Below are 26,299 nucleotides of genomic sequence, written 5' to 3'. Positions count from 1 at the left end.
TGGGAAACACTTAAAAATTAATCCACTTTTATCTCTAATCAAGTGATTTCAATAACTCATATCGTCAACCATTGTATAGAGTCGAACAACAAAATTTCAAATCCTAACAACAGATATACATTTCTATTGCCTTATATATTCAATACAAACTCACATCAGGGACAAGCACCGCATGTATCCGGGTGTAATTCTTCCCACATCTATGGGGCACCCAAACTAATTCACCACCATGAATTTTAGGTGGGGCATAGGCATATTAGACACTTAACCTAGTCGCATCTAAGATGGATTAAACAATCAATTCTGCTTGCGTTTTACGCATCGGAATACCAGACTTTCAATCCTCGCGTGTATCAACGATCAGAATACAACTTTCAATCCTCGCGTGTACGAACAAGACGTAAAACCAAGCGACGCTACAGCCCGACCCAATATGAACGTCCATTGGTGTTGTGAATGGGTGAACTGGAGGGCGATGTTACAGACCATTCATACCAAACCTGCATCACATTCCATAGGAGCTCATTCAAAGACTCATTATTCATACAAAACTACAAACTCAGGAAACAAAACACACTAATTATATGCTCAAGATTCTGCCCATGCATAATGGCCTTGAGATTTATACATCCTTTGTAAACAATAAAGGATTGTCTTTTAAGGGTTTACTAATCGTTACCTTGCTAGGACGGCAACAACGCCAAAAATGTACTTCAAGAGAAGAACCAGGATGTAGAGAAATGGGTGTCCTCAGAGGGAAAAATATTGGAAACCTGAGTACAACAACATACCAGGTCAAATAGTGCAGTGATTTACAGATACAAGAAACCAAGAATTTTCGGCTCATCTAGATAGTAACAGCATGTAAGTCATATAACTACCACATAAGTTTGAGCTATGATAAACAGCATGTAATGTAAGCCATATAACTACCAAATAAGTTTTAGCGATGCTTTGCTTCATGTGTTTACCATTTGTAGCATAACCATGAAAATATAAAATAAATAAAAACATTTTAACAATTGGAAAGAAAAAGCAAACATGGGATGACAAGCATCAACCGCACAAGAAAAGGATAGTAGGGATCCACACCAGCTAAACATGTTCGGTGTTGATGTTGACGGCTCAATGCCAAGATGAACTTCTTTGTATAGAACAGCATCAAAATAGCCAGCAAATCCTGAAGGTGTAGGAAAAAGGGTAAATAAACCAAAATGTGTGTCGTGTTTTTCTCAGCATAAATAGACTCTGATCTTAGTCTGCTCAAAGAACAAATTCAAGTAGCGGTTGTTAAACATGGCAGGTGCAAAAAACCAAAATCATTGCATTACATAACCAACCCACTAATGCTTTCTCAACCCGAAACAAAATCCATATCTTCCAACAATGTTCAGCAAGATTTTACAATATACAAATTTTGACTATTTGCATTCCTCGCCTTTTCCCATCCTGTCATGCATTCTATCATTACATGTGCATGCCTCAAGCACTTTTTTTATTGTTCATTTTTGCCTCCGTAACAATAAATGATGTTTAACATTCTAAGTTTCTTGAGAGTTTTCAGGATAAATTCATTTCATATCGACAAATGATACCCAAAAAGGAGGCCCAATAAGTATTGATCGGATTTTAACATGAACCTTTCATATTTTTAAAATTTCCAACATTATGGCACGTGATAATCATTCAAGAGTCAGCAGTACAATCAGAGAAGAATTTAATCACATTAACTAAATGCAACACCCTAATGACATTCTTGAATTATTCAAGAATATTTATTTACCAAAAGAAAAATGATGCCACCACATACCGTGAATCATGGCTGAGCCAGTATCACTGGATACTCCAAACTGCAACTTTGTGTACCGGTTATTGCTTTTGTCAGTTGAGCGATTTGGATGAATAAACGTGAACACCTATCTTAGTTGAAAAGAAGATATCAGATGCTTAAAACAATATATCAAGTCGTGGTGAAACAGTTGATGAATTAAGACTGTTTACAAGTTAATAACATCAAATGCGCCTGAGTGAAAAAAAACAACTCACAGGTTGGGGAGGAGCAAGTCTTGCAATGTTGTGCAATTTAACAACATAAGCAGTTTCAAAGTGTGCAACATCTTTATGCGACTTAACCTGAAACATAACCACAAGAAGTTGCTAAGGAATCCTCAAAACAGATAGTATTGGGACATCTTGGGCACAAAGACACCAGCATACATCATTGTAAAGCTTTGAAGCAGTCACAGGTTGGATGAAACTCGTGTACCTGAAAAGAGGCATATAAACTTTTATGAGAGAAACACTAATGAAAATTGAAAACTATTGAATGCTGAGCACTTAGATAAGAAATCTGGATTCCCCACAATATCCAAATGTCAATACTGAATTTTGAACAAATCCTGTCCCGAGGGGGACACCTTTCACGTAAAACTTCAAAATAAATGTATACGTACGATGAAGGTATTGAGATTCCATCGTCCTTCAAAAGTCTCTGAGCTCCATCAAGGCACTCAGGAGATAGCTCATTATCACCAAAAGAACCCAATAATTCACTCACCTATTATACAATCGAAGGCAATGGTTTTAAGAAAACCCAAAAACAAATAGATGATTATTCATGATAATACTTGCATACCAAAATGTCAGCTTTCTCAGGAGCATCCCAGTAACGCATATCACTTGAAATTATGGAAACAATGTTTTCCCACCCCTCTAGTTTAACCAAGCTCTGCTCCAACAAACACAGATACGTCAATATATAAAATGCAGACCATGAAAAAAAGAGAGGGGGGGAGTCTAATTCAAACAAACACCTATTTGCAACTCACATGCAGTGTAACGACTGCATTTGGATTTTTTTCCACAGCGTAGACTTTAAGCTTGCACCCAGTTTCTTCAGCTGCCTGCATATGAGAAGGAGATATAGAGTGAGCATCAAAATGATCTGCTACATGTAAAATCCAGTCTGGATATAAACAATTTAGTCCAAAAGTAATATACATAAGATAGATAAGGCACCTGCAATGAAGCCCTTACAAGAGGTCCACGTCCTGCTCCTACAACCATCAATACCTTGCCAGAACAAATATGAAGCCATGTCATGACCTTCAGAACTTTTGTCATCAAACTTAATAAAGCACAGTTACAAGTGAGCAGCTTACGGTGGTCACTGAAGATGCCTTGTCATCTGGAATCCTGTCCTGTAAAGCCTTACAAATTGCCCTTTGGTACTAGAAAAGGTGCAAAAAAAATTATTACAATTGTAGGCAATAAAAGAAACTACACCTTCTAGCAAACATTTGAACCAGTAGGTAACAAAAGTAATTTAGTTTGCAATGTCCATCCCAATATGTTTTCCTTTTCCAAAGGGCCCCTGGCCCCTCCAAAACGTAGATAGAATAATTACATATTAAATAAAGCACTTCATTCCCCCAATTATTTCACACTATGATGGCACACAAAGAAAATAACGATATCAAAATATCTGAAAAGATTATTTATGCATTTATTTGCAAAGGCAGGCATACCTGAATGTATTTCATCGTGTCCTTTTCAAATGTCTCATAGGTTTGAGCCTCTAGATTATCCATGAGAGGCTGCATTAGAATAGCAGAATTAGCCTAACGTGAATTTGTATTATAAAAGGATGGGCAATCACTACGTGTGTAGGATTCGATATTTCAACAAATAGGAAAGGAACACTTAAGAAAAATTCTAGTACCAAAATAATAATACAAGAGAGCACTAGGCAAAGAAACTGTACCTGTAAGGGTGACTGCAAGAAATCCCTGTAACCAAGCTGGCATAAGAAACTTAAAGGATCAAGAAATGTAAATAAAAAAATAAAAAATACTGATACACATGCACAGAGGAGAGAGAGAGAGAGAGAGACAGACAGAGACAGACCTCAAACCGTTCTTGCTCAGGAAGGGGATCCATCCTTTGGTAGAGATAACCAACATAATCCAAATACGGCCTCAGGGGATGTTTCTGGACACCTGAATGTCAAGAATGCTTTATCACAATTCATTGTGTTAAACTGAAAGTGTTTTTCTGGTCTTAGGTATCATATAGCTTGTTTCTTGATATTTGTTCTGTGTTAGTGGAATTAATATATGTTTTTTTTCCATTCATTGTTTCCTTCATATTTGCATCTGGATCTATATGATCCTGAGGATCAGAATAGAAGAAAGTAATTTAGAGAACAAAGCGTAGCACTTTAAAAGCCAGTCAGAACTCAGAAGCACTTATATGAAACTAGTCATGACAAGCAATCAAAAGCACTTGAAAAGGAAACAATGTTCATATAATGGCGTAGCTTTTCTGACTCAACTAGTTCAAATACTTGTCAAACGAAATGATTACTGTTTCAAAGATCTACCAGCAGTATTTAAGACAATTCACTTGTAAACAGAAGGTAGGTATTACCGTCAACATTATTATCATTATTATTGGCAGCTAAATCTGAATTTATCCTGGGAAGACTATGTACTGGTTCTCCGGATAGAACTATCTGAAAATAAATTTCGCATTCCAAAGATTAGCAAACATTGCAGGAAGTTGACCATAAGATCTAAAACTAATGATGTCTATGAAGAAATTTTGCAACTACGAAACCATAATTGGGTGGAACTTGCTGGAGATTTTAAGTAACTTTGGAGCACTGTCCAACAAAATATTTTGAAAAAATAAAAAACAAAGTTAAGTATGGGTTTGCTTATACTGCAAGTGCATGGAAATGGGAGAAGGAACTTCAACAGAACAAAATACTATTGATAACTCCTTCATAAATACCTGTATAGAATGATTGAAAAACCCACTGACGAGCTTTTGGTGGCGCTTTGACAGACATGGATAACCCCGTGCATTTGTTAAAAAGCACTGGCAAATAAACAAGACCACTGTAAGAAAATTAGCAGTAATCAACTTGAACTTTCCTTAATACACCAATCAGCATATAATTACATCAGTACTGATTATGGCTGCTCTAACAGACTCCCCAAACCAACGTCCAAGAGAGTTTGCAGAAGGTAGTGAATTCCTGATGAAAAAGAAAGTTCGCTCAAAATTTAAAAAATATGTATGCTACTTCAGGCACAATGAAAACAAAAATCATAAATTAGCCAAGTTATACAAGAATGGTCATTGCTAAACTTACAAAACATCAAGGGCAACTGACAATTGACTGTGATGTTCACATAGCAGACGAAATGAATTCCAAATCTCCCAGGAATCATCCTGCAAGAGGAAAAAAAAAGTAAGGAAAATGAGGTTTATCCTCTGGTATGTCAATCATCATACCACCATATGTGAAATAATAATCAAAATAACAAAAAAGGAGATAAATAAAGGTTATACATATTAAGGAAACCTCAGGTTCATGCAGAAGGTCTACACCCTCTATAAGTTTTGACTACCCTACTCAATCTACAACACAAAAGAGGCAACTCTCCACTCCTCACCTCCCTCTTTGCTACAAGACATCTAACAACAAAGCCTTTACACAGATTCCAACAAAGCACACAATTTGTAGGTAGATTTGGCACAAGACTTGTCATTCTGGTGGTTCAACAAGGGCCATATGCAACAAAGGTTGGACTTCTATGTACAGTGCAACATTTATGGGCCAAGAGTCGTGATATACGTTCAAACTCAGTGGCTGGAAACTAAGAGGTTCCATCAAAAGAAGGAAAAAAAATCATCAAAATGGAAAATCTATTTTGAGAACTTAAACATTCCTTCAAGATGAGATGGAGATCTAAGCATAATCAGAAGGGACTTCACTCACCAAATTACTAGAGTTCACATCCATCGTATCATTGTCTGTCTTGACCAATGGAATCCGCAGCCACAACTATAACAGAGCATAACAAGAAATAATAAAATCCAGCTTCAAAAGTAGAATACACAAAGAGGTTGAAAGATGTAAACTGTTTTGGATTGACAAATGTACCTGCATACTGTTTAGTCCTTGTAAAATCTGATTGACACACCTAGCATAATTAGCACAGGAATTCCCCTTTGGAGCCGGAAGAAGGCATGCCTACACCCAACAATAGATAAGAATAGAGGGCCAGCAAGAAAACAAAATTCAGTTACTAATATCCAGAATCAATTTGGTGTAGCAAAGCACAGCAAATTTTTAAGCATGGCCTGTGATAACAATTCCAATATTTTGCAACACTATATCCATATTTACATAAAACTATACCCACCTGCAGGGACAAATGAGAAGCCCATGCTATCTCTTGCTTCAAGGTAATTTCAGAATCCACCCGGAGGATCTCATCTTCTGAATCTAAGTCAATCCATGAGCTAATTTTTCCTGAATAAATTCAAGAAACCACTGTGAGCAGTCAATGTAATAGGATGCAAGAAGATATGCAGTTGAAAAGTACACAGAATGTAAGCTTATCAAAACAACTACATTCTTATTCAGCCAAGAAATCATACGGCATAATGCAGAGAAACATAACCAGAAAAGCTAGACTTAGCCAGCTTAACCATCAACCTTATTGGCTTACAGCCAAGACATTATCCATCCTGATGCAGAGGAATCCCACATAAAAGTAACCACAAAGCTAGACTTATACAGCTGAAACATCACCCATAACTACTAATTCCAATCTGAAAACGGAAACCACACTGCCAATGAAAAGTTTCTTTGAGATGCAGATTATGATGATCACAGAGCCATGCACTTGCATTGCACTAAGAAAAAATAATAATAACAGAACAATCATATAAGCATAACTTCATAAAAGATACCAACTACCAGTGACATCTTTCAACAACAATTAGTGAATTTCAAGCACATTCTTATACTGAAAATTGAGAAACATCCAACCCAGCAAATAAATCAAACCAAAGTTCCACATAAGAGTCCTAATTGATTCGGAGGCCTTTCAAACAATATTAAGACATAAAAGAAAAACTTTGAGAATAAAATAAAAGGGTCAGACTGACCATGGAGGAGACAATGTAACACAACAAATTTGTTTACATAAGTCCATACCCACAACATGACTGCTCCATTGTGAAGGACTCAAAACCAAATCTGACCCAGCAAATGGCAGAACACCAGATACTCCACTTTCTTTTTGCATTAAGCTTGGTCGATAAGCAGGATCCATCTACATCATCAGGTTGAATAAGAATCACTATCCATTGTCCAAGTTGTGTATGAGAGCATAAAGAAAGGGGACAGGAAAAGGAATGAAGAAACAGACACAGACAAACACCTTAGTGATACAATCAAGATGCTGAACACAAGTCAAAAGATTAACTGCACACAAACATGTACTGCTTTTGATAAAGGCATTCATGACCAAAAAGGCAATAAAATAATTCAAAGGACTTCAAGAAGACATTACAATCCTACATGTTGAATGTATATCATTATTTTCTAACATAATCTTCAGGGGAAAATACATAATTGAAAAAGACAAATTATATCCAATAAACATTAACACACAGTTATGAAGCATACAAGGTAGTTTACTCTCCTCATGCGGAAAGAGCCTCATTATACCATGAGAGGCGAGCAACATATTCATTTTATGTAACATGTTTGTCTATGGAAGTAAACAAATAGTACCTTTGTGGCTCAAAGAAAAGTCCTCATACCCACCAATGATGAGAAAAACTACAAAGGTATCACAAATTTAACAATGTAGTTTACAGCCTAAAGGTGAAACCAGAGCTACGCTTCACCATTCAAGACCACCAACAAAGCCTTACTGTCGGTGAGCTTACTGACCATTCACACAAAACAGAAGCCATCTCTGGCTGTATGTGACTGGCTAATTAGCCACCATGAGCAAAGAATTTGCACAAATGTCCATGAAGTAACATGAAATTCAACGCATAGTCTTCTAAACAACTAAGCAACACACAAATAATTGACAAGTAAATCATCGGCATTTACAGTAATTTTAATCAGAAATTGACGTGAATGTAGTTAGTGGACGTAGAGTGAAGCTGCATAGTCGAGCAGCTGCACAAGCAACAGCCACTAGCGCAGCATTGTTATAGGTGAGCTTACTGACCATTCACATCAAAAGAGCAGCTGTAAAGCCGATATGTGACTGGCTAATTAGCCACCATACAGTTGATCATTTCTAAGCATAAACAGAGAATCAAATGAAATACGAAACAGGAAAAATAATTGTAAATAATAAAAATTAAAAAAAGAAAAGTACGGACCAGAGGAGCCACAACAAAATCGAAGGAGCCATGGGAGAGATTGAAAGCGAGGACATGAGGCATGTCATCGTTGAACTGGGTCTCCACGCCACAGTAGCGAGATTCGCTCTTATCTCCTGCTCTTTCACCAAGCGGCATTTTGCTCTGAACAACTTCACTTGCCCAAAGAGGAGAGAGAGAGAGAATGAGAGTGTGCAAGCAGAGCAGGGTTTGGGCTTTGGTAGGGGTTTTGATTGATATCAACGGAAATGGAATGCTGCCTCTAAATAGGGTTTGCTTGCGGAGCTTAGGACTAGGGTTTTGGGTAGCCGGGTTTAACCGAATGTTTAACGGGTTTTAAAAAATTGGGTAACCCAAGAAGTAAAGGCCCAACCTAAGAACCAAGCCGAATGGGTTTTACAAGATTCTCTCCCTTCCTAGTATGGGAGGAGTAGGGTGATGTGTGAATCTCATCATTCTATGACTACCAGTCTGGTATGGGAGGAGTAGGGTGGTGTGTGAATCATCATCAACTTAGTTTTAATGTGATTATCTTTTCTTCTTCTTTTTGTCTATTTGGCAGTATGTTTACATTGTGTTCTTAGTCGAGAATTAGGTGCTATGCATACACAACATTGATACGCCAATTTAGATATGCCATATGTGTATATGTCTTCAGTTTTTATGTTTATATATGAAATATGTGTATATGCCTTTAGTTTTTATGTTAAGTTTGGAGGGATATTGTATATGATATTTGGTTGGTATTTGTAGGATTCACAAGTAACTACAGATAATTACCTGCATTTCATAAGTGGTTCACTCAACTTGAGATGCGCTTCAATTTATTTTGCTTCCGTTTGCACAAGTCTGATCAATCAAGTTGAGGGTGGATAATCCATGAATTTCCAGTTGATTCACTCATCAGCAACTGGAAATTCATTGACTATCCACCTTAAACCTCGATCGTTCATAAATGTGCAAATTGCGAGCAAATAATTTGAACCGCATCTCAAGTTGAGTGAACCACTTATGAAATTCAGCTAATTATTTGTCAGTGCAATCTATCTACTCATCAATCCTAATTTTTAAAAATGGTGTGGTAGTTAGATTACATTTGGATCAGAAAGTCCAAAAGGGCAAAGGAAAATTAGTTATATAGTCTTGAGAAATGGTTGAGCATCTTGTATAATAATATAAAAAATGTCGAGCATACTTCAATTCAAAATGATGACAAATTTATTCTCAAAGATGGACTTACAATTTAAATTTTATAAAGTTTATTTTTTAGTTAACCTATTAAATATGAAATTTACAATTTAGCTTGATGGATGTCTCAATGTGTAAATGGGTACTGATGCGCAGGTGGCAACGGCGGTGGTTGTTGGTTGGTGTGTCAAGGCAGCGATGATGAAGGTTGTGGTGGTGAAAATGGAGATGGTGGTGACAACCATGTCAACAGGTGAGATTACATTAGCCTGATTTCCCCACCCAGGTTTAAAAATGCGTTCACCTAAAGAAATTACTAGCAACTAGTAGAAAGAAAATCTGAAAGCAAAGTTGAAGAGGCGAAATTAAAAAGTCTATTCATATGCTTCATTTTGCCAAATCCACAACCACAAACAGAAAGTACTGAACAATGTCGAATAGCATCTACATTCATTTTCACTACATAAAGTTGCTTGACACACAAGCTTATGAGCATATATATGAAATGGAAGAGTCCGAACGAAACAAAGAGACATCCAAGTGCCTCTTGCGAAGGGAACACAATTCAAGCACTTCCTTTCACATTCACACGTCCATCATAATCAATTGCAGAAACTTGTCCGTACTCACCCTTAACATCCTTTTCAGTCTCCTCGAAGTAATCCTCTCTGGCATTGTCAGCTAACATAAGGGCAACCAACCACAACAGTGATGCATCAAGGGATACAAAAGCGCCGCCACCTAAGAGTCCAGTCTTAGCAGTTGGGCAAGCAGTCTCAAGATTACGATGAACATTTCGTGATCGATGAAGTTGCTCGGTTATTGTGGGCCATAGCAACAGAGCCGCAGCTAGTCCGGCTGTAAGCCTGTGTAATGTGACCACCACCAAAGAAACACAATTAGAGAGAGAGGTGGATCAGCATTTTACAGAAAACCTTGAATGATACATTTTTGGAATATTATATGACATGATGCCCAACTTGAATAGCTACTCTAAATTATATGATGTTCTAAATGGCTGCAAGATCCATAACTATAGAATTCGAGCAAGAAGAACATCTTCTTATAGGCACCGAAAAGCACAATTCATACATCTTATGCATCAACATAATAAGCCTTGAACTATTCAAATCTAAGTACGCTTATATAGATATATGCACAACTGTGAACACTTACAGAGAAATGTTGAAGAATACAACAAAACTAGTGCTTCGGAACAAAGCGGCCTGTGGGAGGGACTTTCCTTTATATGGGTAAAACAATGACAAGAACCCAGCCACTGTAGATACCAGGAGGAAGGCAAAAGACAGATATCCCAGGACAACTGATGGGTCAGAAGGATACTTGCAGAACACAACACCTTTCCCTGGAATTGGAGTTCCAGATGCAGGCTGTCAAGAGGTCAGAAAACAAAGAATCTAATTAGTAGCCAAGAATACATGTAACTACTTCGAATCAAATCAAAGAAATATATGAATAAGACTGGATACATTTTCTGCTATAATTTCCACCACCCTATGGTAAATAATCTAAAGAACTGTTCTTTTGTTCTTTTTTGTTTTTTTGGGATTAATCAGAATCACTCGGTCGTTGACTGTAATCAGAATTCATTTAGCCACCAAAATTCTTTTCAAGCTTATAGGCAGCAGTAACTGTTGCCTAGAACACAGAGGAAGAAATATTTGGGACATATGAATTAGAAAGCTGAAAACAACTACTCCTTCCTTGCACTCTTGAATTTCAACCATGTAAGACACAAATAATTCCTACAGCCTACAGCAAAAAAAATTCGCAGGGGACACTCAATGTTACTATTTAACCTTCAATTTCAATCAGGGTGTTTTTATTTGTGCACATGATTCTACTGTCAAAAGACCAAAAGAGAATATCATGGCTATGGTGCATGAGTTCCAAGACTGCAAGTTGAGTAAAATTTACAGGGAAAAGTCCGGAAAAGACCCAAAACTCAAATGAAACCAATCAATCTTCTTCTGATACAAAATTCACACCAATTTCACCCAACAAACTCTTGAACATGCTAAAATTTTGCAACCACATGATCGCATACATACAGAAACTTGGAGCGTATATTTGCAAATTACCTTCTTGTTTTCGGCAATCACTCCGAAAACGAACGAGAGCACGCCGAAAAAGGCCACTGTCAATGACATCTGCTTTACGGTGACACCCATAGCCGCACAATCACAAGATTACTAACCTGAACCGGAAAAAAAAAAATAAGGGGTTAAAAAATCAAAATTCAACAAGAGAAAAACCCAACAACAAAAATTCAACCAAATCAAAATTGAACCAAAACCCAAAAAAAACAAAAAAAACATTACCCGATAGAAGGGAGGTGGGGAAATTGAATAATTTTCTGAACCAATTTCACAGAGAAAAGTGTTCCTCTCTCTCTCCTTTTCTGTCTCTGTAGGCCGATTTCGCTTTAGTATTCTCCGTCTTTGAGAATCCGAGAGCAAGAGCAGAGCAATAGGCGGACGGTAAAAAGGAAGACTTTGTATTTGTCTTGTATTTATGTGGAAGATCCTAATCCTACACAAACAAGTCAACCGGATCCTGGAATCCCTCCTTTCTATCCGGTACGTGCCAGCCCAGCCAAGCTGATAGAGAGAGAGAGAGAGAGAGAGAGAGAGTTAACTTCTCGTTAGACTACGCGTTTGGCGCGTTGGTTATCTTGTTGCTTGTGTTCGTCTCAAGCAAGGAAAGTTGTAACTGTACACACCGTGATGAATCTGGACTGCTTGTGGGCCCAGGTTCGTAGGCCTGTGGGACCCGGCTCATTAATTTTGGAAATGTTTGATTGATGATGATTGATAAGCTGGGCAACGATCTTCTAGGAAACCGGTCATAATTGTTGACGATCGGACGGTTATAAATATCGTGAAGATGTAGACTTTATTTATTTCTTATTCTTGTGAATAATCTAATATTTAAGGTCTCCAAATTGCAGACTACGTAGTGAAATGTTGAACAATCTTGACAGAATTCGTCTGCATTTGGATATACGTATATGGGAATATTCATCATTATTTATTTGCTCTATGATCAATGATTCATAAGCAGATTCATTAATTTTATAAAAAATTCATTTATGTATATTTTAATATTTAAGAAATAACAATAGGACACCATTTTGTTATGGTACTAGATTGTTTGGTAAGGTATTACCTGTACAAGTATTTTATTATGGTGATGTTGTTTTCACTCACATGTTTATTTTTCATTTTAATTATAACGAATAATTTTCTATTTTTTTAATAAACGATAGGATAATTATAAAATACTTTTATAAGGAATTAAGATATTCACACTAATTTATAACGGGCCAATGCACTTATAACAAGACTGCATGAATCTTTAATGTTAATTGGTATATAACAAATAACAATTAGATCGAATAATAAATAAATAAATTTTGGTAAGATATTACTTAAATATTTATTAGATGGTAGTTATTTTCCATCGACTTCCTTTAAAAACAAAAATTACATATTATTATTGTATCTTTTTTTCGGGGCCAGCTTCGTGCTTAGTTTACATAGATGATATTTATATATAAATTTATAATTGGATTTTTTGCCATTTCAGTGTTATATTATTAAAACCAGTGTGCTTCTAAACGTACTTCTAAACAATACTCCCAAACCAGTGTGCTTCCATTTGGTAAATAAAAAAAATTAGGGGAGGGAGGAGAGGCTACTCCACACCCAGAGCCAAGCGAAACCCTAGACGACCTTTATCATGAAGGACTTACGCAAAGGCCCCATGCCTCGCCTCTCTATTTGTTTTACTTTGTTTGCTGCTTCACTTCTCTGGTTTCTCCCCCCATCCTCACCAAGAGACTCAAATATCTCTACAACCACCATTACCCCTCTTCATAGACTTGTTGAGTCATCCCCCTCATTAAACTTTTATGGAAGCAAGGGGAACATAACTTAAGTTTGCGTTGTGTGAGTTACTTTGTTTTGCTATTCGGCTATTTAAAGGTTTATGGTGCTATGTAGGAGTTTATTGGTTATGGTCGAAGGGTTTTTATCACAAGCGGTTCTTAACTTTGTTAAAATTTCTCATTTTGGTTACCAAATTCTCAAGTCAATCAATGTGGTCTTTCATTTTTCTGTCTACACAACAATTTGGTCAATATTATCGCATTATGACAAAACTTTTGTAAAATTGTTCATGTGTAATCATGTGTAATCGCGTGTCATAAAAATATAGCTCATTTTAGTTCTAAAACTCACATTTTTACTCAACAAGGCTATATGCTATTCAATTAGGGTTTTACATTTGGGGTCTATTAAGAAGAGTAAATAGCCTTGTTGAGCAAAATTCGTGAGTGTGTCATGTGTGGATAGGTTGTATTTTGACAAAATATGCCTTATGTTGGTCATGTGACCAATTTCAACAAAGATGTTGATGAAACAAAACTAATACGTGGGCCAAAAGATTAGTGGCCACATTGATTGATTTGAAAGTTTGAGGATTCAAATGAGGACTTTTGAAAATTTTAGGGACCATATGTAATAAAAACCTTGAAATAATAAATAAATTTTGAATCATTTTTTATAGGGTTATAACGTACACATTCATGCTCTCTACTTTTTAGTTACAAAATCGTCAAAAACACTAGAAATCTATTTTAGGAGCTCTCTATAAAATTTCAACTCCAACCATACTCCTTAGTTTAAAAAGTCATAAATAGTTTTTATATTTTTTAATAAAGTGTTGACACAAAAGCAAAAACAAAAAATAGTTTGCATTAAATTATAGGGAGCCACTAGGAGCCCTTTCTCTCTCATTAGAAATAGAGGTCTCCCTATTTTAGGAGATGGAGATGGAGCATGATTGAAGTTGTATTTTTTCAATTCCTCCATAAACTTTGTTTAATTATGTGTTTTAGGGAGTCCATTGTAGATGCTTTTATTTGGTTCATGAGAAAGGAGGCTTGGGGATGGGAAATCAATTGTTTTCCCATGTTCGGCAAATCTAGGTTTGGGAAATGGTTGCCTTGCATATGGGAAAGTAGGGGAAAGTGAAGTCCTCCTCCCCCCTTTAGGTTTTGTTTTCCTCCTCATGGGAAAGTTTGGGAAAATTAGCCAAATATAGCATTAAATGCATTTTTTTAAATTTGATTTTATATAGGTATAATTGGAAAATTAAACAAACTTTGTTTTACTCCACGAGCCACAAACAAAACATGTGAAAGGAAATAAAGTGATATTTCATGGTTACTTTCTTAGGATTATCAAACATGGGAAAGGAATCTTCCATTTCCCATCCTTTGGGAAAGACATGGAAAATGATTTCCCATCAAATTTTTATGTGAACCAAACATGTAAGATTGAATTGTTGGTTTGTCGAGTAAAAGGTTACTTCCCCTAAGAGATATATTTGTTGTTTCATATTATACTTGCGGTAAGACATTTACATATATAAACATGTTGTTTTATATTATAGTTGGTGGATTAGACTCATATATTAATGATAACAGTTCATTAGATAATGTACCAAGTGGTTCAGTATAGTCACATAATCATGACAATGTTTTACAAGATTCTCTCCCTTATGGTATGGGAGGAGTAGGTAGTGTGTCATCATCATCCTACATATGACAGTCATAGTCAATCTAAATCCAGGAATTTGTTTATTTGTCAATATGTTCACATTGCATTCTCGTTTGGAACTTAGACAGAGAGGGACATATGAGTGTTGATATGAGCACATTAATACAAAAAATTATATATGAAACATGGAACTCTGTCTCAACTCCATTTGAGAACGCAACGTGAACATATTGGTAGTCATAGGATGATGATGATTCACACACTACCTACCCTCTTGTTGGAAAGGGGGGAGAATTTTGTAAAATCCTGTCATGATTATCCGACTGTATTGAAACACTTGGTACATTATCTAATGAAATGTTGTCATTAATCCTGTCATGATTATCCGACTGTATTGAAACACTTGGTACATTATCTAATGAAATGTTGTCATTAATATATGAGTGTAATGGACCAACTAGAATCCGAAACAACATGTAATTGCAAACTTTTGCAATCCACGACTAACTTGAAGTCCCTTGCTACGGCGTCAAGAAGCTAATGAACCTTTGCTACTAAAAAAACATAAAATATAGGTCCAGCTCATCTTAAATTTGTGGTCACAAATAAATAAAATTAGCATGTGGAAATTTGTCACAAGACTCATCCTAAAATTGGTCAAATGCACCACTGTTAAGGTCATGAAGTTATTTTACGCCTTCACAAAGATTACATGGTTCAAAATAAGTGCGAATCTCATTCATGAATTATGAATTATAAAGGATTTGGTGTGCATGTAAATGGTAGTACTTTAAAGACAATATATTTCATATTTTGTGTTTTTGCACTTTTGATTTCAATTGGTTAAATGAGGTTTTTTGTTGTTTTTTTAAAGTCACATTGGTTGAATGAGGTATTGGAGTAAATTAAGTGATACAAACAAGTAGTTGATTCCTTTCATCTTGTGATTTTGTTCTGAATCATTTTCACCTTATCTTGTCGATTTCTTTTGCTATCCTAAAAGAAAAGGCTTTTGGAATCTTTTCGCTCCAATTTTCTAACATCTAAGAGAAATAATTAATGGCGTGATCTAGTTGTCCGGCAAATTTCTCACGAAGATCTTAGGTTGCAATATGACAAGTGTTGTTGTGACACTACACATCATATTTGCACTGATGTAATTTGAATGGCGATTTCAATATAAAAGGAATGTCAAGGAAACTACAATATTGCCAAGTTATAAAAAACAAATACCTCAATATGATTTATGAATACTACAATTCCATAGAGCAAACTAATTTATGCCATATATATCACAAAAATGTTGAAGTTAAATTTTTAACCGCTTGCAACTGAGAAGTACATGAATTTTATTTTTAATTTTTGGGGCCATATTATCTAAATTGCACTTAAAAATTAAGGGAGATTCACTATTATACCAAATATAGGAGTCCAAATTATAAAAAATCCTATATGAAATGGACTTTAGAAATACACCAAAAGCACATTTACAACATAACAAAAATGTTTTGCAAAATGACAAAAATTTTTTACCTTCTTTTAAATTACAAAATTGCCATTGATTTCTTAAAAATAAAAAATCTCAAAACATTCAATAGGGCAACAAAGTAATATAATAATCAAAATTAAATTCAATAAGGCCAGCTGTCATTTTGTGGGTTTGTTTATAGAAATTAAATGGTGCAATGTGGTTTTATTTATATTATTAGTGCTAAAAATGGATATATGACTAAATATCTCAAAAATTAACACATTCATTCAGTTTTGGTTATTTTTAGTAAAGGTCTCCAACATTCCGACGGGTTAATTGATGAGAGAAATAAATTGTATGACATAAAACTATTAAGCATATGTTTGGGTTTATTTTTGCATAGATAGATTTAATTCAATTTTTATGTACAATTAGTTTTAGCATAACACAAAGATACGAACAAAGAAGAAACCATATAAATTGACAAATATAATATATCAAACAATTCATTGAGAATTTGTTTTATTTTTGTTGGTATGTTTGATTAAAATCCTTTCTACATATTATTTATAGGTTATGTTTTATTATGTCGTATCACAATCGAAACCTCAAGAGAACAAAGAATTTGTGGTTTTTGTTTTGTTAAGCTTTTATTTATTTATAGAGATGCCCCTGCCGATACCGGAAGCGATAATAAAAGTAGAATGCTGTCACTAGAACGGACCACACAAATAGGTGTGATCTATGCATAGTCATTCCAGGTCCACGCATGTTGGAGATAGTTGTTATAAAATTGATATAACATAAAATGGACCATTTTAGGGTAATGCTCATTATTTCCTCATGACTAGGCGTATATTTTCATGTCTATTAATGAAATTCATTGGTGTTGTCGAGTTTAGTATGTAAGTTTTACCTAGTTGGCTTTCAAATCCTGAATCCGCTACTGAACTAGACAATTGCTGTATGGAAATGATACTCTTATGCACCAAGAATAGGGGCGGCGTCAAGCATTAGCAACCAACAAGAATTCTATAGTGAATACCTTATATATGATTCTTAGGTGATGCCCTATCTCTTAATCGTTGGATTAAATTGGTTAGTCATTTGATCAAATTAGTTAGTCTAATCCAATAGTTAAGAAATAAGACTTTACCTATGAGCCATATATAAGTCCCTCACTATAGCAACTAAGGGGCTACGAAACCAAAAGTCCATCTAGAGGCCCACGCACACAACAAGAAGAACCAGGTAAATTGCAAGAAACAGGCCGAAAGAATCGAAAATTACCTGCATTTGAAATGTAAGCGTTTTTCTATTTGGAAATGTTGGAATGAGCCTAACTTTTTTTTTTATTGATACGGTTGGGTTGGGCCTAATATAATAAAATAAATTGAAATAATGCATTAAAATTATAAAAACAAACATAACAGAGAAGTTAAATAACATTTTTTTTTCTTTGCCAAATTCCTAACTTAATCGGCACATATAGTACCTTTTTTCTTCTTTTTTTTTCGTTTTCTGTAGTGACATGGGTGGGAGGTGGCGAAAACACCCAGCTTACTAGAACGCATTTGGATTGCGGAAAAGAATTTATGAGAAATTAATTCTTACTTATTTAGTAAATCTAAGAAAATAAACAAAAATTATTTATTCTCTCATATTTGGCTCTTCCATAATTTTCATATATATATATATATATATTTTGCATTCTAAGTTTAATGTTTTGTTTTCTGTAAAAAAGAGAAAGTGCCAACCAAATTAGGTTGGGACGTTACGTACACCGACCGACCATGAACGTGGGAATGAATGCGGGATGCGGTAAAATGCAAATGCAATACTTCAACACTAAAAAAAAAACACAACACAATGCATCCCATAATTGGCAAATTTTTTAGGTGTGGTGCCATAATCTATTGTTGGTCAAAACGCATGGTCGTATGGTGCATACGAGGATACAACTAGAAATGATAATAAACATAATTTTTTTTAATACAAGTAATATTAATTTAAATTGTCGGAATGGGTATTTGAACTTGGCATAAAGTAGGGGACCACATTCTCTTTAGCGTTGGCTAAGCAATAATAAACATATAATTAGACCACAAAGTCCTTCACTTCTTTAAAAGGTAAACCACGTAGTCACTCATGGTTTTTAGTAAAATAATCAATAGATAAATAGAAAACCTTGGTCTGGGGTTTACTTGCACGATGTAGGACTTTTTATTTTAAAAGAGATCCCTTGATTTTGTTTTGACTCATCTGTGACTGTGGGTGATGGATGCCAGTGATAAAATTCACCTAAGCTAGGCTGCAATCTATGCACAAAATGCTCTGATGAGAGCAGAGCAGCATGATTTTGTACAATTCAAAGTGAAAATGACATACAGGTTCAAAGAAAATAAAGTTAAAGAAAAAGTTAGGACCATCTGGGATTGTCTACAATACAATTTCTTGAACGGGAAGCTAGATATGCTGGCAGGCTGGCAGCCACTGTACTGAACTCACAGGAACAAACAGACACTGTGATATCAGCCACTAGTAACCAAAGGTAAACACACTGAACCCCTTTGCTTTACACAATCAGCCATGTGGAGTGAGAAGTCTAAAATATCCCCACTGATTCAAGACCCTTCCTTTTTTTTTTTTTTCTGGCGCAAAGATTCAAGACACTTCTTTAATTATTCTTCTCGATCACCACTCTTATTCTAATTCATTTTTATAATGGCCCAATCAATGAAGTTCAATACTCATCCCACACCCAAACAAAAAGAAACATTCTTATTCGTCTTCTTTTACCTCTTTCTTTGTTTGTAAGAAAGCAAGCCCTATCGTGTTGTAACTTGCAATATCTTGCATTTTATTTATACATCACTCATTGAAATAATAATTTTTTTTGACGATTTTGTGGCAAATGTTGGGTACTTTATGCGAAAACCAGTTTGATCATTCTCTTCCTTCCTATCAATCATTGTTTTTGCTTTGTGTAAATAACTTGTATTCCCAAATTTTAGTTGTTTAGCATTGAATCCTCTTCTGGGTCTGTGCCTTTGTGCTTTGCTTTCTTCTTCTGTATTCTTAATAGTTCAATTTCGGTGCAGTCTTTGATTCTGTTCTTTCTGCTCCCCCAGTCTCTGTTTTGCTTAGTTTATATTTGATTCTGTTTTCCAGATCGCTTGTTTAAACAAAAAGAATTGTTTATTGGCTAGTAAAGAAGAATAGTTTCTTCCAAGTTTAGAACTTGGGTCGATATTTTCAAGCTTCAGCAGCTGAAAGTATCCAACTTTAGCATCAAACCCATCTGTTAAAGCCACTACTTTGCTTCAAAACCAGTTTTCAACTCGTACCCTCCTTCTTTTAAGCTCCAAGAGCAAGTCTCTACAAGTGTTTTGCTGAAGGGTTTTATGGGTTGTTGAAAGCTGTGGGCTTTAGAGGCCTTACTGTTGCCTTGTTGTTCTTCAATCTGCTTGTGGGTTTAGCGGTTGGCATTGGAGTGAACTGGGGAACTCAGTTAACACACCCTCTCCCACCAGCAAGAGTGGTGAAGATGTTAAAGGACAACGGGATTCAAAAGGTTAAGCTTTTCGATGCCGATTCTTCGATATTGAATGCTCTGAGCAAGTCTGGGATTCAGGTAATGGTAGGAATTCCCAATGAAATGCTCAATGCTTTGGCTAATAGTGTGCAAGCAGCTGAGAATTGGGTTTCCAAGAATGTCTCCTCACATGTCTCCAATGGTGTAGATATTAGGTAAATAGCACATCTTTCTCTCGTCCTTATCTATGCTATGTCACTATGTGCATAGATAATTTCCTTAATTTCCTTATTTATTTTCCGAACATGTGAATGATTAAGCCTGAACCTTAGTTTATAAGATAATTTCCTTGGTTTTAGCCTCTATGCAAATGAAGCCGTTTACGTGTGTGTGTGTGTGTGTGTGTGTGTGTGAGCAAAAGATGTATGTATTGATAGGGAAGAGTATTGGCATAAAAACAAGTGTTTAATGAATCTATGTATTGATGTGTGTTTGGAGAGAGAGAGAGAGAGAGAGAGAGAGAGAGAGAGAGAGAGAGAGTGTTATTTTGAAGCTATTCACTTCTTGGTGTACTTTGGCCAATATATGCCCAAACTGCTTCTAGGAAATTCAAATTCTTCAGCTGCTATTTAATTCACTCTTCTTGATCAAAAGATGATCTGGAAAAGCGACAACCTTGTTCATTTCGTCTAGCTAGAGTCTTCTTTGATTTGTCCTTGGCATTGAGTGTGAAAATTTTTCTACCATTTCTGATAATGTGGTTCAGTTCATTTGCATCTCCATATGAAAGTAGATCTGTATCACATGTTAGCAAACAGGCTTGTATACTTCAAAAGTAGGACTTCTCTTAACTAGAAGGTGTTCTTCTGCTTCATTGTTAGTTGTTACTGTTTTTGTCATACTAGTTTTCCAGTTCTGATCAAATGTGCAATCTACGTCTAATTTATATCTTACCTATTTCATACATTCTCTGCAAGGTATGCTGCAGTGGGAAATGAACCATTGTTGTCAACGTACAATGGAACCTTTCTTCCAACAATATTTCCTGCCCTTCAGAATGTCCAGTCAGCTCTCATAAAAGCTGGTGTGAGCAATCAGGTTAAGGTCACTATTCCCCTCAACGCCGATGTCTATGACAGCAGTGGCTCGGATATGCCTTCTAATGGTGACTTCCGACCAGACACCAAGGATCTCATGGTGGAAATCGTCAAGTTCTTGAGTGACAATGGCGCTGCATTCACAGTCAATATCTATCCCTTCATAAGCCTCTACAATGATGCCAACTTCCCTGCTGACTATGCCTTTTTCAATGGATACTCAAGTTCCATTAATGACAATGGAAAAATCTACAACAACGTATTTGATGCAAACCATGACACCCTTGTATGGGCCTTACAGAAAAATGGATTTGGAAACTTGTCCATAATAGTAGGAGAGATCGGTTGGCCTACAGATGGGGACAGAAATGCAAACTTACAGTATGCTCAAAGGTTCAATCAGGGGTTTATGTCCCATATCAAGAACAATGCAGGCACCCCAATGAGACCTGGCCCTGTAGATGCCTACTTATTTAGCCTTGTTGATGAAGATGCCAAGAGCATTCAGCCAGGTAACTTTGAACGCCATTGGGGGCTATTTTACCTTGATGGAACACCTAAATATCAGCTCAGTCTAGGCACGACAAGCTCAAATGGATTAGTAGCAGCAAGCGGCATACAATATCTGGACAAGAAATGGTGTGTTATGTCACCGTCGGCGAGTCTTGACGATCCACAAGTGGCACTAAGTGTGAGCTATGCTTGTGCAAATGCTGACTGCACCAGTCTTGGATATGGAACTTCATGTGGAAATTTGGATATTCGTGGAAACATTTCCTATGCATTTAACAGTTACTATCAGATAAATAATCAACTGGACACTGCCTGTAAGTTTCCAAACCTTTCGGTCATCACCACGAGTGATCCATCATCTGGAGACTGCAAGTTTAGGATCATGATCCGATCATCTTCTTCATCTGCTTTGAATGCCGGAGCTGGTTCTGTTGAAAAGCCTAGTTGTTTAATTCTGTTTGTGTTAGCGTCTGTGTTCGTCTTTACACTGCTGTGATTTTTAAGGCTTTTTTTGTACATTATTAGTCTCAAATAATGTATTCACTACGCAAGGTTTTCAAGCATTGTTTGGGCTGTGTGAGCTTGATCTGTATATGGGAAGTAAATATTTACAGAGACAGCAAGTTTGGACTTGGACAATTTATATACGCCAATTTCTTTATTCATAGCCTGCCTCAAAATCAGAAGGAAAATATCAATAATTGCTGACAAGCTCACATTTCTCATTAGGTTTTAGAACAGTTTACCTAATGAAGTTTCTATTTCATATATATACAAAAAAATTGTGGCGTAATCACTGAAGCCAACAAATAAGCCAAAAAAAAAAAAAAGGCGCAAGTTAAAAATCTACCTATAAATTGATGAAGCTAGCCTCGTCTCATTGGTGAATAATTCATAAAGCCCCAAACAAAGAAACAAATTACCCATCTGGTAAACTGCTAACACCAATCAAATCGAGTTTAGATAATTTGTTGACGAGGATTTCACATGGACCTCCATACTGCTCAAGTTGTCTATGAAGGGTGGATCGAGTTTAGATAATTTGTTGATGAGGATTTCACATGGACCTCCATAATGTTACCCTCCATTTGGACTCATGTGGAATTTGGATGCTCGTGGAAACACTTCCTATGCGTGTACGGTGTACCACAGTAGCCCATCAGATAGATATTCAACTGGAGAGTGGCTTTAAGTCCCAAACCTTTGTTAGTAAGAATAAAGAGCCATCGGCTGGAGACTGAAGTTAAGGATCGTGATCTGAACATTTTCTTCGAGAGTGGAATGCAGACCAGGGTCTCTTGAAAATCCTGGTGGTGTAATCAGGGCTGGCATTTTTGGGGCCGAGGAGAAGCATTAAAATGGGACCCGACGAGCATTCTAACACAGCATATATTGGTGTAGCAAAAATACCGCAGGCCCTGAAATCTCACAAATTTTGCCTTGTTAACTAACAACTGCAGTTTTCCCAATAAAACAAAGCAACACCAAAGTTGGAAATACCCTCATATGTAGCTTTGTTAATTCTGCCCTCGTATGTATATTATGTATATGATAAATAAATAAAAGGGTCGAAAAGGTGAACCTACCAGATTCTTGAAATTGAATCATTTGGACATTCTCGTTTGATGCTTCCGAAGATAGTCTCTGGATCTTATATCAGCCTGCCTCCATATCAGAAAGAAAATTGGAGCTTTAATATAATTTCCCCAACATTGTACATTACATTAATTAAAGAAATAAAGCAATGATACTCTGTGGTTCTAACTCGGGAAATGTCAACATCACTAAATGGCCAGCAAAAGATTGAAGCAAACAGACAGATAACACAGCATGCCCTCCCTAGACTGCCTGTAACTTCACTATATAGAAAATATTCATTTCACATCTAATAACTAACCGAAGAACTATATTAGAGATTAGAGACACAGGGCATCTAAGCATCGAGAGAAGGCTATTATATCCCTACTTAGTTTATACGCTCAAGTTCAATTAACAGGTCCAAAATATTACTGGGGAGTGGCCATAATGAATATGAAGCCGCTCAGAGCACTCGAACAGTTCAAGTTTTCACCTGCCGAATAGGCTCCGGGACACGAAATTTGGAAGTCATTTTTACAATCCTGATGGCAGTATCAAGTGCTATACGGTGACCAACTGAAATAAATATAGGCTTCAATGAGCCACCAGTAGATCTCACTGCCTGGAAAACAGAAACAGAATGGAGACACGGAATCAATTGAAACAGAGAACACAAGACAAAGTGCAAAAGAACATCCAGCAAAGGGCACAATTACATGTTTATTACCCACTTTTTTATCAGAGTATATGTCCATATTGTTTGGATAAACTAAAAAGTGCTGCAAAATGATCTTTAACTTCCTTATATTATTGCATGCCAGCCTCTGAAGATTCCCATCACAGTTTAAATACCATACCACATTGTCAAAAGATTTAAACAGTTTTGAGAGGAGAAATGAAGCTTATAAGATGCTTACCACTCCCCATATACGCCCAGAGCATCCTTTCAAAGTAACAAAATCTTGAGCGTAGTCTTCCTTGGCTTTAAGAAGTTGCATCACACCAGATAGTGTTAGGCCATCCACATGGTGAAGCTGAATTGAATATATATCAAGAGAAATTTCTAAAAGTCAGGCAAGCAGGGACAGCCCAAATCATCAAAGTTGATGGATGTAGTTACTGTCAGTATTTACATTTTTTCCAATCCCAACAGTAGGTAGATTTGCTAGAATGCCAAGGTGACAAGCCAAGCCAAAACCTACAAAAGAAACTCTACATTTTAAAAATATTCTCCAGTTGAGTAAGGAAGCTAAATGCTTTTAATCACAACTCAAGCTAAGGACAGAACGTATCGTCTAAGTTATGAAAATGGAACTAACAGGTTCCAAAATGATCTCTTGAGAATGTAGAAGCTTTCCAATTGTGAAGTGAGCAAAAGATTCACTAGATTCACTAGACCTAAGAGTGTAACCTACCCATATTTTCAGCAACTCCAGACCTTCAGTCCCATCATAGAGCTCAAATTACATTAAAAATTAAAGTAAATAAACAGGAAAAGGCTTCATTTACAAAGGGCAAGCATCTATTCTATGGGGATTTCTGTCAAAGGACTTGCCTCGAGGATGAAGTACTCCATTTCCATGTACCATTAGCAGCTGTTATCATTAAAGATAATTATTGTTACTTACTCAAACTCTAAAATAAAGCAGAGTAAAATTACAAAACACACAGAACAGTTTGCAAGTCACCAACTTGCCAGATTTGGCATAAGGTTATTATTCTCTAATATATCTAAGGTAAGTTAAGAAAAGTTTATACGTAAATATGAAAAACCAAAACCAAATATTAAAGCTTTCAAGAACATAAAATTATTCATGTAGAGAGATGAAGCACAGTGAAAGGGAACCAAAAACAAATGTAGTAGGAACCAATACAAGTATTAGGATCACCTGTGGATATAAAGGATTAGCATTGGTTTTCATTTTCTCCAAAAGCTCAAGAAGCACTGGGGCCTAGATCAACATAGAACAATCAAATACATCAAACAGTCAAATCACTGGCATATCAAATTCAAATACTTGCCCCTTTCTTATTACTTTCTCAGCTTCTGTGATCAAAATATTGTTGAAACATGAACATCGAGATAAACCAATGAAAAAAGAAATGGACCTCTCTGAAAGCAAGGAAGCCAGGAAGATAAGGGACATGGAGGGTGACAATAGAGAAGTCTTCATAGACAACTTGGAGAGTTTGGAGGTCCAAAACTACAAGAACCCCACATGCCATTGATGGGTCTTCCTTTGAATAGCTTATATCAACTCCACCCACATACTTCAACACCTCCTCCTCTTTCTCCATTGACCTTCCTGTAACAGCTAATCTCCATGTGAAATCATCTTCTGCAATCAACTTTTTCTTCAGAAAATCCTGGGTCCTGAAATTTTCACCACGATCGTGTCAAAATTGAATGGAAATGAGAATGTGTGTGTAGCAGTTGTGATGAGCTTATCGTTCTGCTTACTCTATCCAAGTTTTATGGTCTACGGAAGAAGAAGAAGGTGATGTCTCTATCGAGGCTTGTTCATGGGATTGCTCTTCCATGTGAGTATTATGGATTTGCAGTGCACATAACCTTGCTGTGCGTTTATGGCTCTATGGAGCTCCACTGATCACTGGCAAGATGGAACCTTTAGACCGAGATGTGGCCTTCATTACCCAAAAGGTTTTATGATCTACTAAAATTTGACCCCACTTCGTTTTTTGGGGACAAAATTGAGCCCACTTAGAGATCACAATTTTTAGTTTTTGGGCCTAGATCCTTTCTTCTATTATATTCTAGGCGTAACTGTCAAAATTGATCGTGTTTTTACGTCATCGGTCAATTTAGTCCAAGATGATTAATTTGACCAATTTAGTTCATGTGTTTTGTATCTATTAATTAATTACTGTGTTCATTCCGTCAAAATTCCATTTAAACTAATTTTAAAAACCTGCAATTTAATTAGGGTATTGATTTTTTCACTTCCTCTTGTCCACTTATTCTATCTCTTAATGATAATTATAAAAGTATTAAAAAATAAAAAAAAGTGTATATGGACAAAAAATAAGTGAGAAATTGATAACATTCAAATTCGTAAAGTGTTGTGGTAAATTTTTGGTCAGTAAAAACATGTCGTAAGTGATGTGG

General features: G+C 36.1%; 4 protein-coding genes across 6 annotated transcripts; 1 reads left to right on the top strand and 3 right to left on the bottom strand.

Moving 5' to 3' along the window:
- Positions 1–26: 26 nt before the first annotated feature.
- Positions 27–8,691, bottom strand: SKB1 (SHK1 binding protein 1). 2 transcript variants are annotated; one of them, XM_089045104.1, is made up of 24 exons: positions 8,206–8,691; positions 7,016–7,133; positions 6,216–6,325; positions 5,954–6,043; positions 5,789–5,854; positions 5,159–5,238; positions 4,966–5,041; positions 4,795–4,881; positions 4,429–4,513; positions 3,907–3,998; positions 3,764–3,799; positions 3,528–3,596; positions 3,162–3,230; positions 3,019–3,072; positions 2,829–2,903; positions 2,636–2,728; positions 2,454–2,557; positions 2,218–2,266; positions 2,047–2,133; positions 1,811–1,916; positions 1,093–1,180; positions 680–773; positions 392–500; positions 214–355 (listed from the first exon to the last, which is right to left on the bottom strand). In XM_089045104.1, exons 1-23 carry the CDS (start codon positions 8,341–8,343, stop codon positions 417–419), a joined length of 1,950 nt encoding a protein of 649 aa, XP_088901230.1. In that variant the 5' UTR covers positions 8,344–8,691; the 3' UTR covers positions 214–355; positions 392–416. The 2 variants fall into 2 exon arrangements, with proteins under 2 accessions (XP_008219821.2, XP_088901230.1); XM_008221599.3 differs by having other exon boundaries at positions 27–500.
- Positions 8,692–9,744: 1,053 nt separating this feature from the next.
- Positions 9,745–12,097, bottom strand: LOC103319998 (keratin-associated protein (DUF1218)). The gene is made up of 4 exons (XM_008221600.2): positions 11,736–12,097; positions 11,496–11,611; positions 10,570–10,784; positions 9,745–10,259 (listed from the first exon to the last, which is right to left on the bottom strand). The coding sequence occupies exons 2-4, from the start codon at positions 11,583–11,585 to the stop codon at positions 9,959–9,961; spliced, it is 606 nt and encodes a 201-aa protein (XP_008219822.1). The 5' UTR covers positions 11,586–11,611; positions 11,736–12,097; the 3' UTR covers positions 9,745–9,958.
- A 6,911-nt stretch (positions 12,098–19,008) lies between these two features.
- On the top strand, positions 19,009–22,259 carry LOC103319999 (O-Glycosyl hydrolases family 17 protein). The gene is made up of 2 exons (XM_008221601.2): positions 19,009–20,199; positions 20,962–22,259. The coding sequence occupies exons 1-2, from the start codon at positions 19,997–19,999 to the stop codon at positions 22,088–22,090; spliced, it is 1,332 nt and encodes a 443-aa protein (XP_008219823.2). The 5' UTR covers positions 19,009–19,996; the 3' UTR covers positions 22,091–22,259.
- Positions 22,234–25,826, bottom strand: LOC103320001 (endonuclease V family protein). 2 transcript variants are annotated; one of them, XM_008221603.3, is made up of 9 exons: positions 25,634–25,823; positions 25,282–25,546; positions 25,062–25,124; positions 24,728–24,767; positions 24,306–24,370; positions 24,090–24,206; positions 23,666–23,794; positions 23,181–23,255; positions 22,234–23,012 (listed from the first exon to the last, which is right to left on the bottom strand). In XM_008221603.3, exons 1-8 carry the CDS (start codon positions 25,711–25,713, stop codon positions 23,199–23,201), a joined length of 816 nt encoding a protein of 271 aa, XP_008219825.2. In that variant the 5' UTR covers positions 25,714–25,823; the 3' UTR covers positions 22,234–23,012; positions 23,181–23,198. The 2 variants fall into 2 exon arrangements, with proteins under 2 accessions (XP_008219825.2, XP_016647515.2); XM_016792029.2 differs by lacking the exon at positions 23,666–23,794 and having other exon boundaries at positions 25,634–25,826.
- Positions 25,827–26,299: the final 473 nt, after the last annotated feature.

The sequence above is a fragment of the Prunus mume genome, linkage group LG2 (genome assembly GCF_029339155.1).
Source record: "Prunus mume cultivar Tortuosa linkage group LG2, ASM2933915v1, whole genome shotgun sequence".
Taxonomy (NCBI): domain Eukaryota; kingdom Viridiplantae; phylum Streptophyta; class Magnoliopsida; order Rosales; family Rosaceae; genus Prunus; species Prunus mume.
Note: the sequence above shows the minus strand (reverse complement) of the source record. Positions and strands in the feature narration are given on the sequence as shown.

Bases quoted from the DNA above. Each gene is read 5' to 3' on its own strand.
- SKB1 (XM_008221599.3), bottom strand. From the start codon at position 8,343: ATGCCGCTTGGTGAAAGAGCAGGAGATAAGAGCGAATCTCGCTACTGT. The intron at 3,999-4,428 runs GTAATACCTACC...CTTGACATTCAG, and splicing joins TAATGATAATAATGTTGACG to GTGTCCAGAAACATCCCCTG. The intron at 2,729-2,828 runs GTGAGTTGCAAA...TTGTTGGAGCAG, and splicing joins ATGCAGTCGTTACACTGCAT to AGCTTGGTTAAACTAGAGGG.
- LOC103319999 (XM_008221601.2), top strand. From the start codon at position 19,997: ATGTTAAAGGACAACGGGATTCAAAAGGTTAAGCTTTTCGATGCCGAT. The intron at 20,200-20,961 runs GTAAATAGCACA...ATTCTCTGCAAG, and splicing joins TCCAATGGTGTAGATATTAG to GTATGCTGCAGTGGGAAATG.
- LOC103319998 (XM_008221600.2), bottom strand. From the start codon at position 11,585: ATGGGTGTCACCGTAAAGCAGATGTCATTGACAGTGGCCTTTTTCGGC. The intron at 10,785-11,495 runs GTAATTTGCAAA...ACCTCTTGACAG, and splicing joins TGATTGCCGAAAACAAGAAG to CCTGCATCTGGAACTCCAAT. The intron at 10,260-10,569 runs GTAAGTGTTCAC...CACATTACACAG, and splicing joins GTATTCTTCAACATTTCTCT to GCTTACAGCCGGACTAGCTG.
- LOC103320001 (XM_008221603.3), bottom strand. From the start codon at position 25,713: ATGGAAGAGCAATCCCATGAACAAGCCTCGATAGAGACATCACCTTCT. The intron at 24,768-25,061 runs GTGATCCTAATA...TAATGATAACAG, and splicing joins CTAATCCTTTATATCCACAG to CTGCTAATGGTACATGGAAA. The intron at 24,371-24,727 runs GCAAGTCCTTTG...TTTCTTTTGTAG, and splicing joins TGGAGTACTTCATCCTCGAG to GTTTTGGCTTGGCTTGTCAC.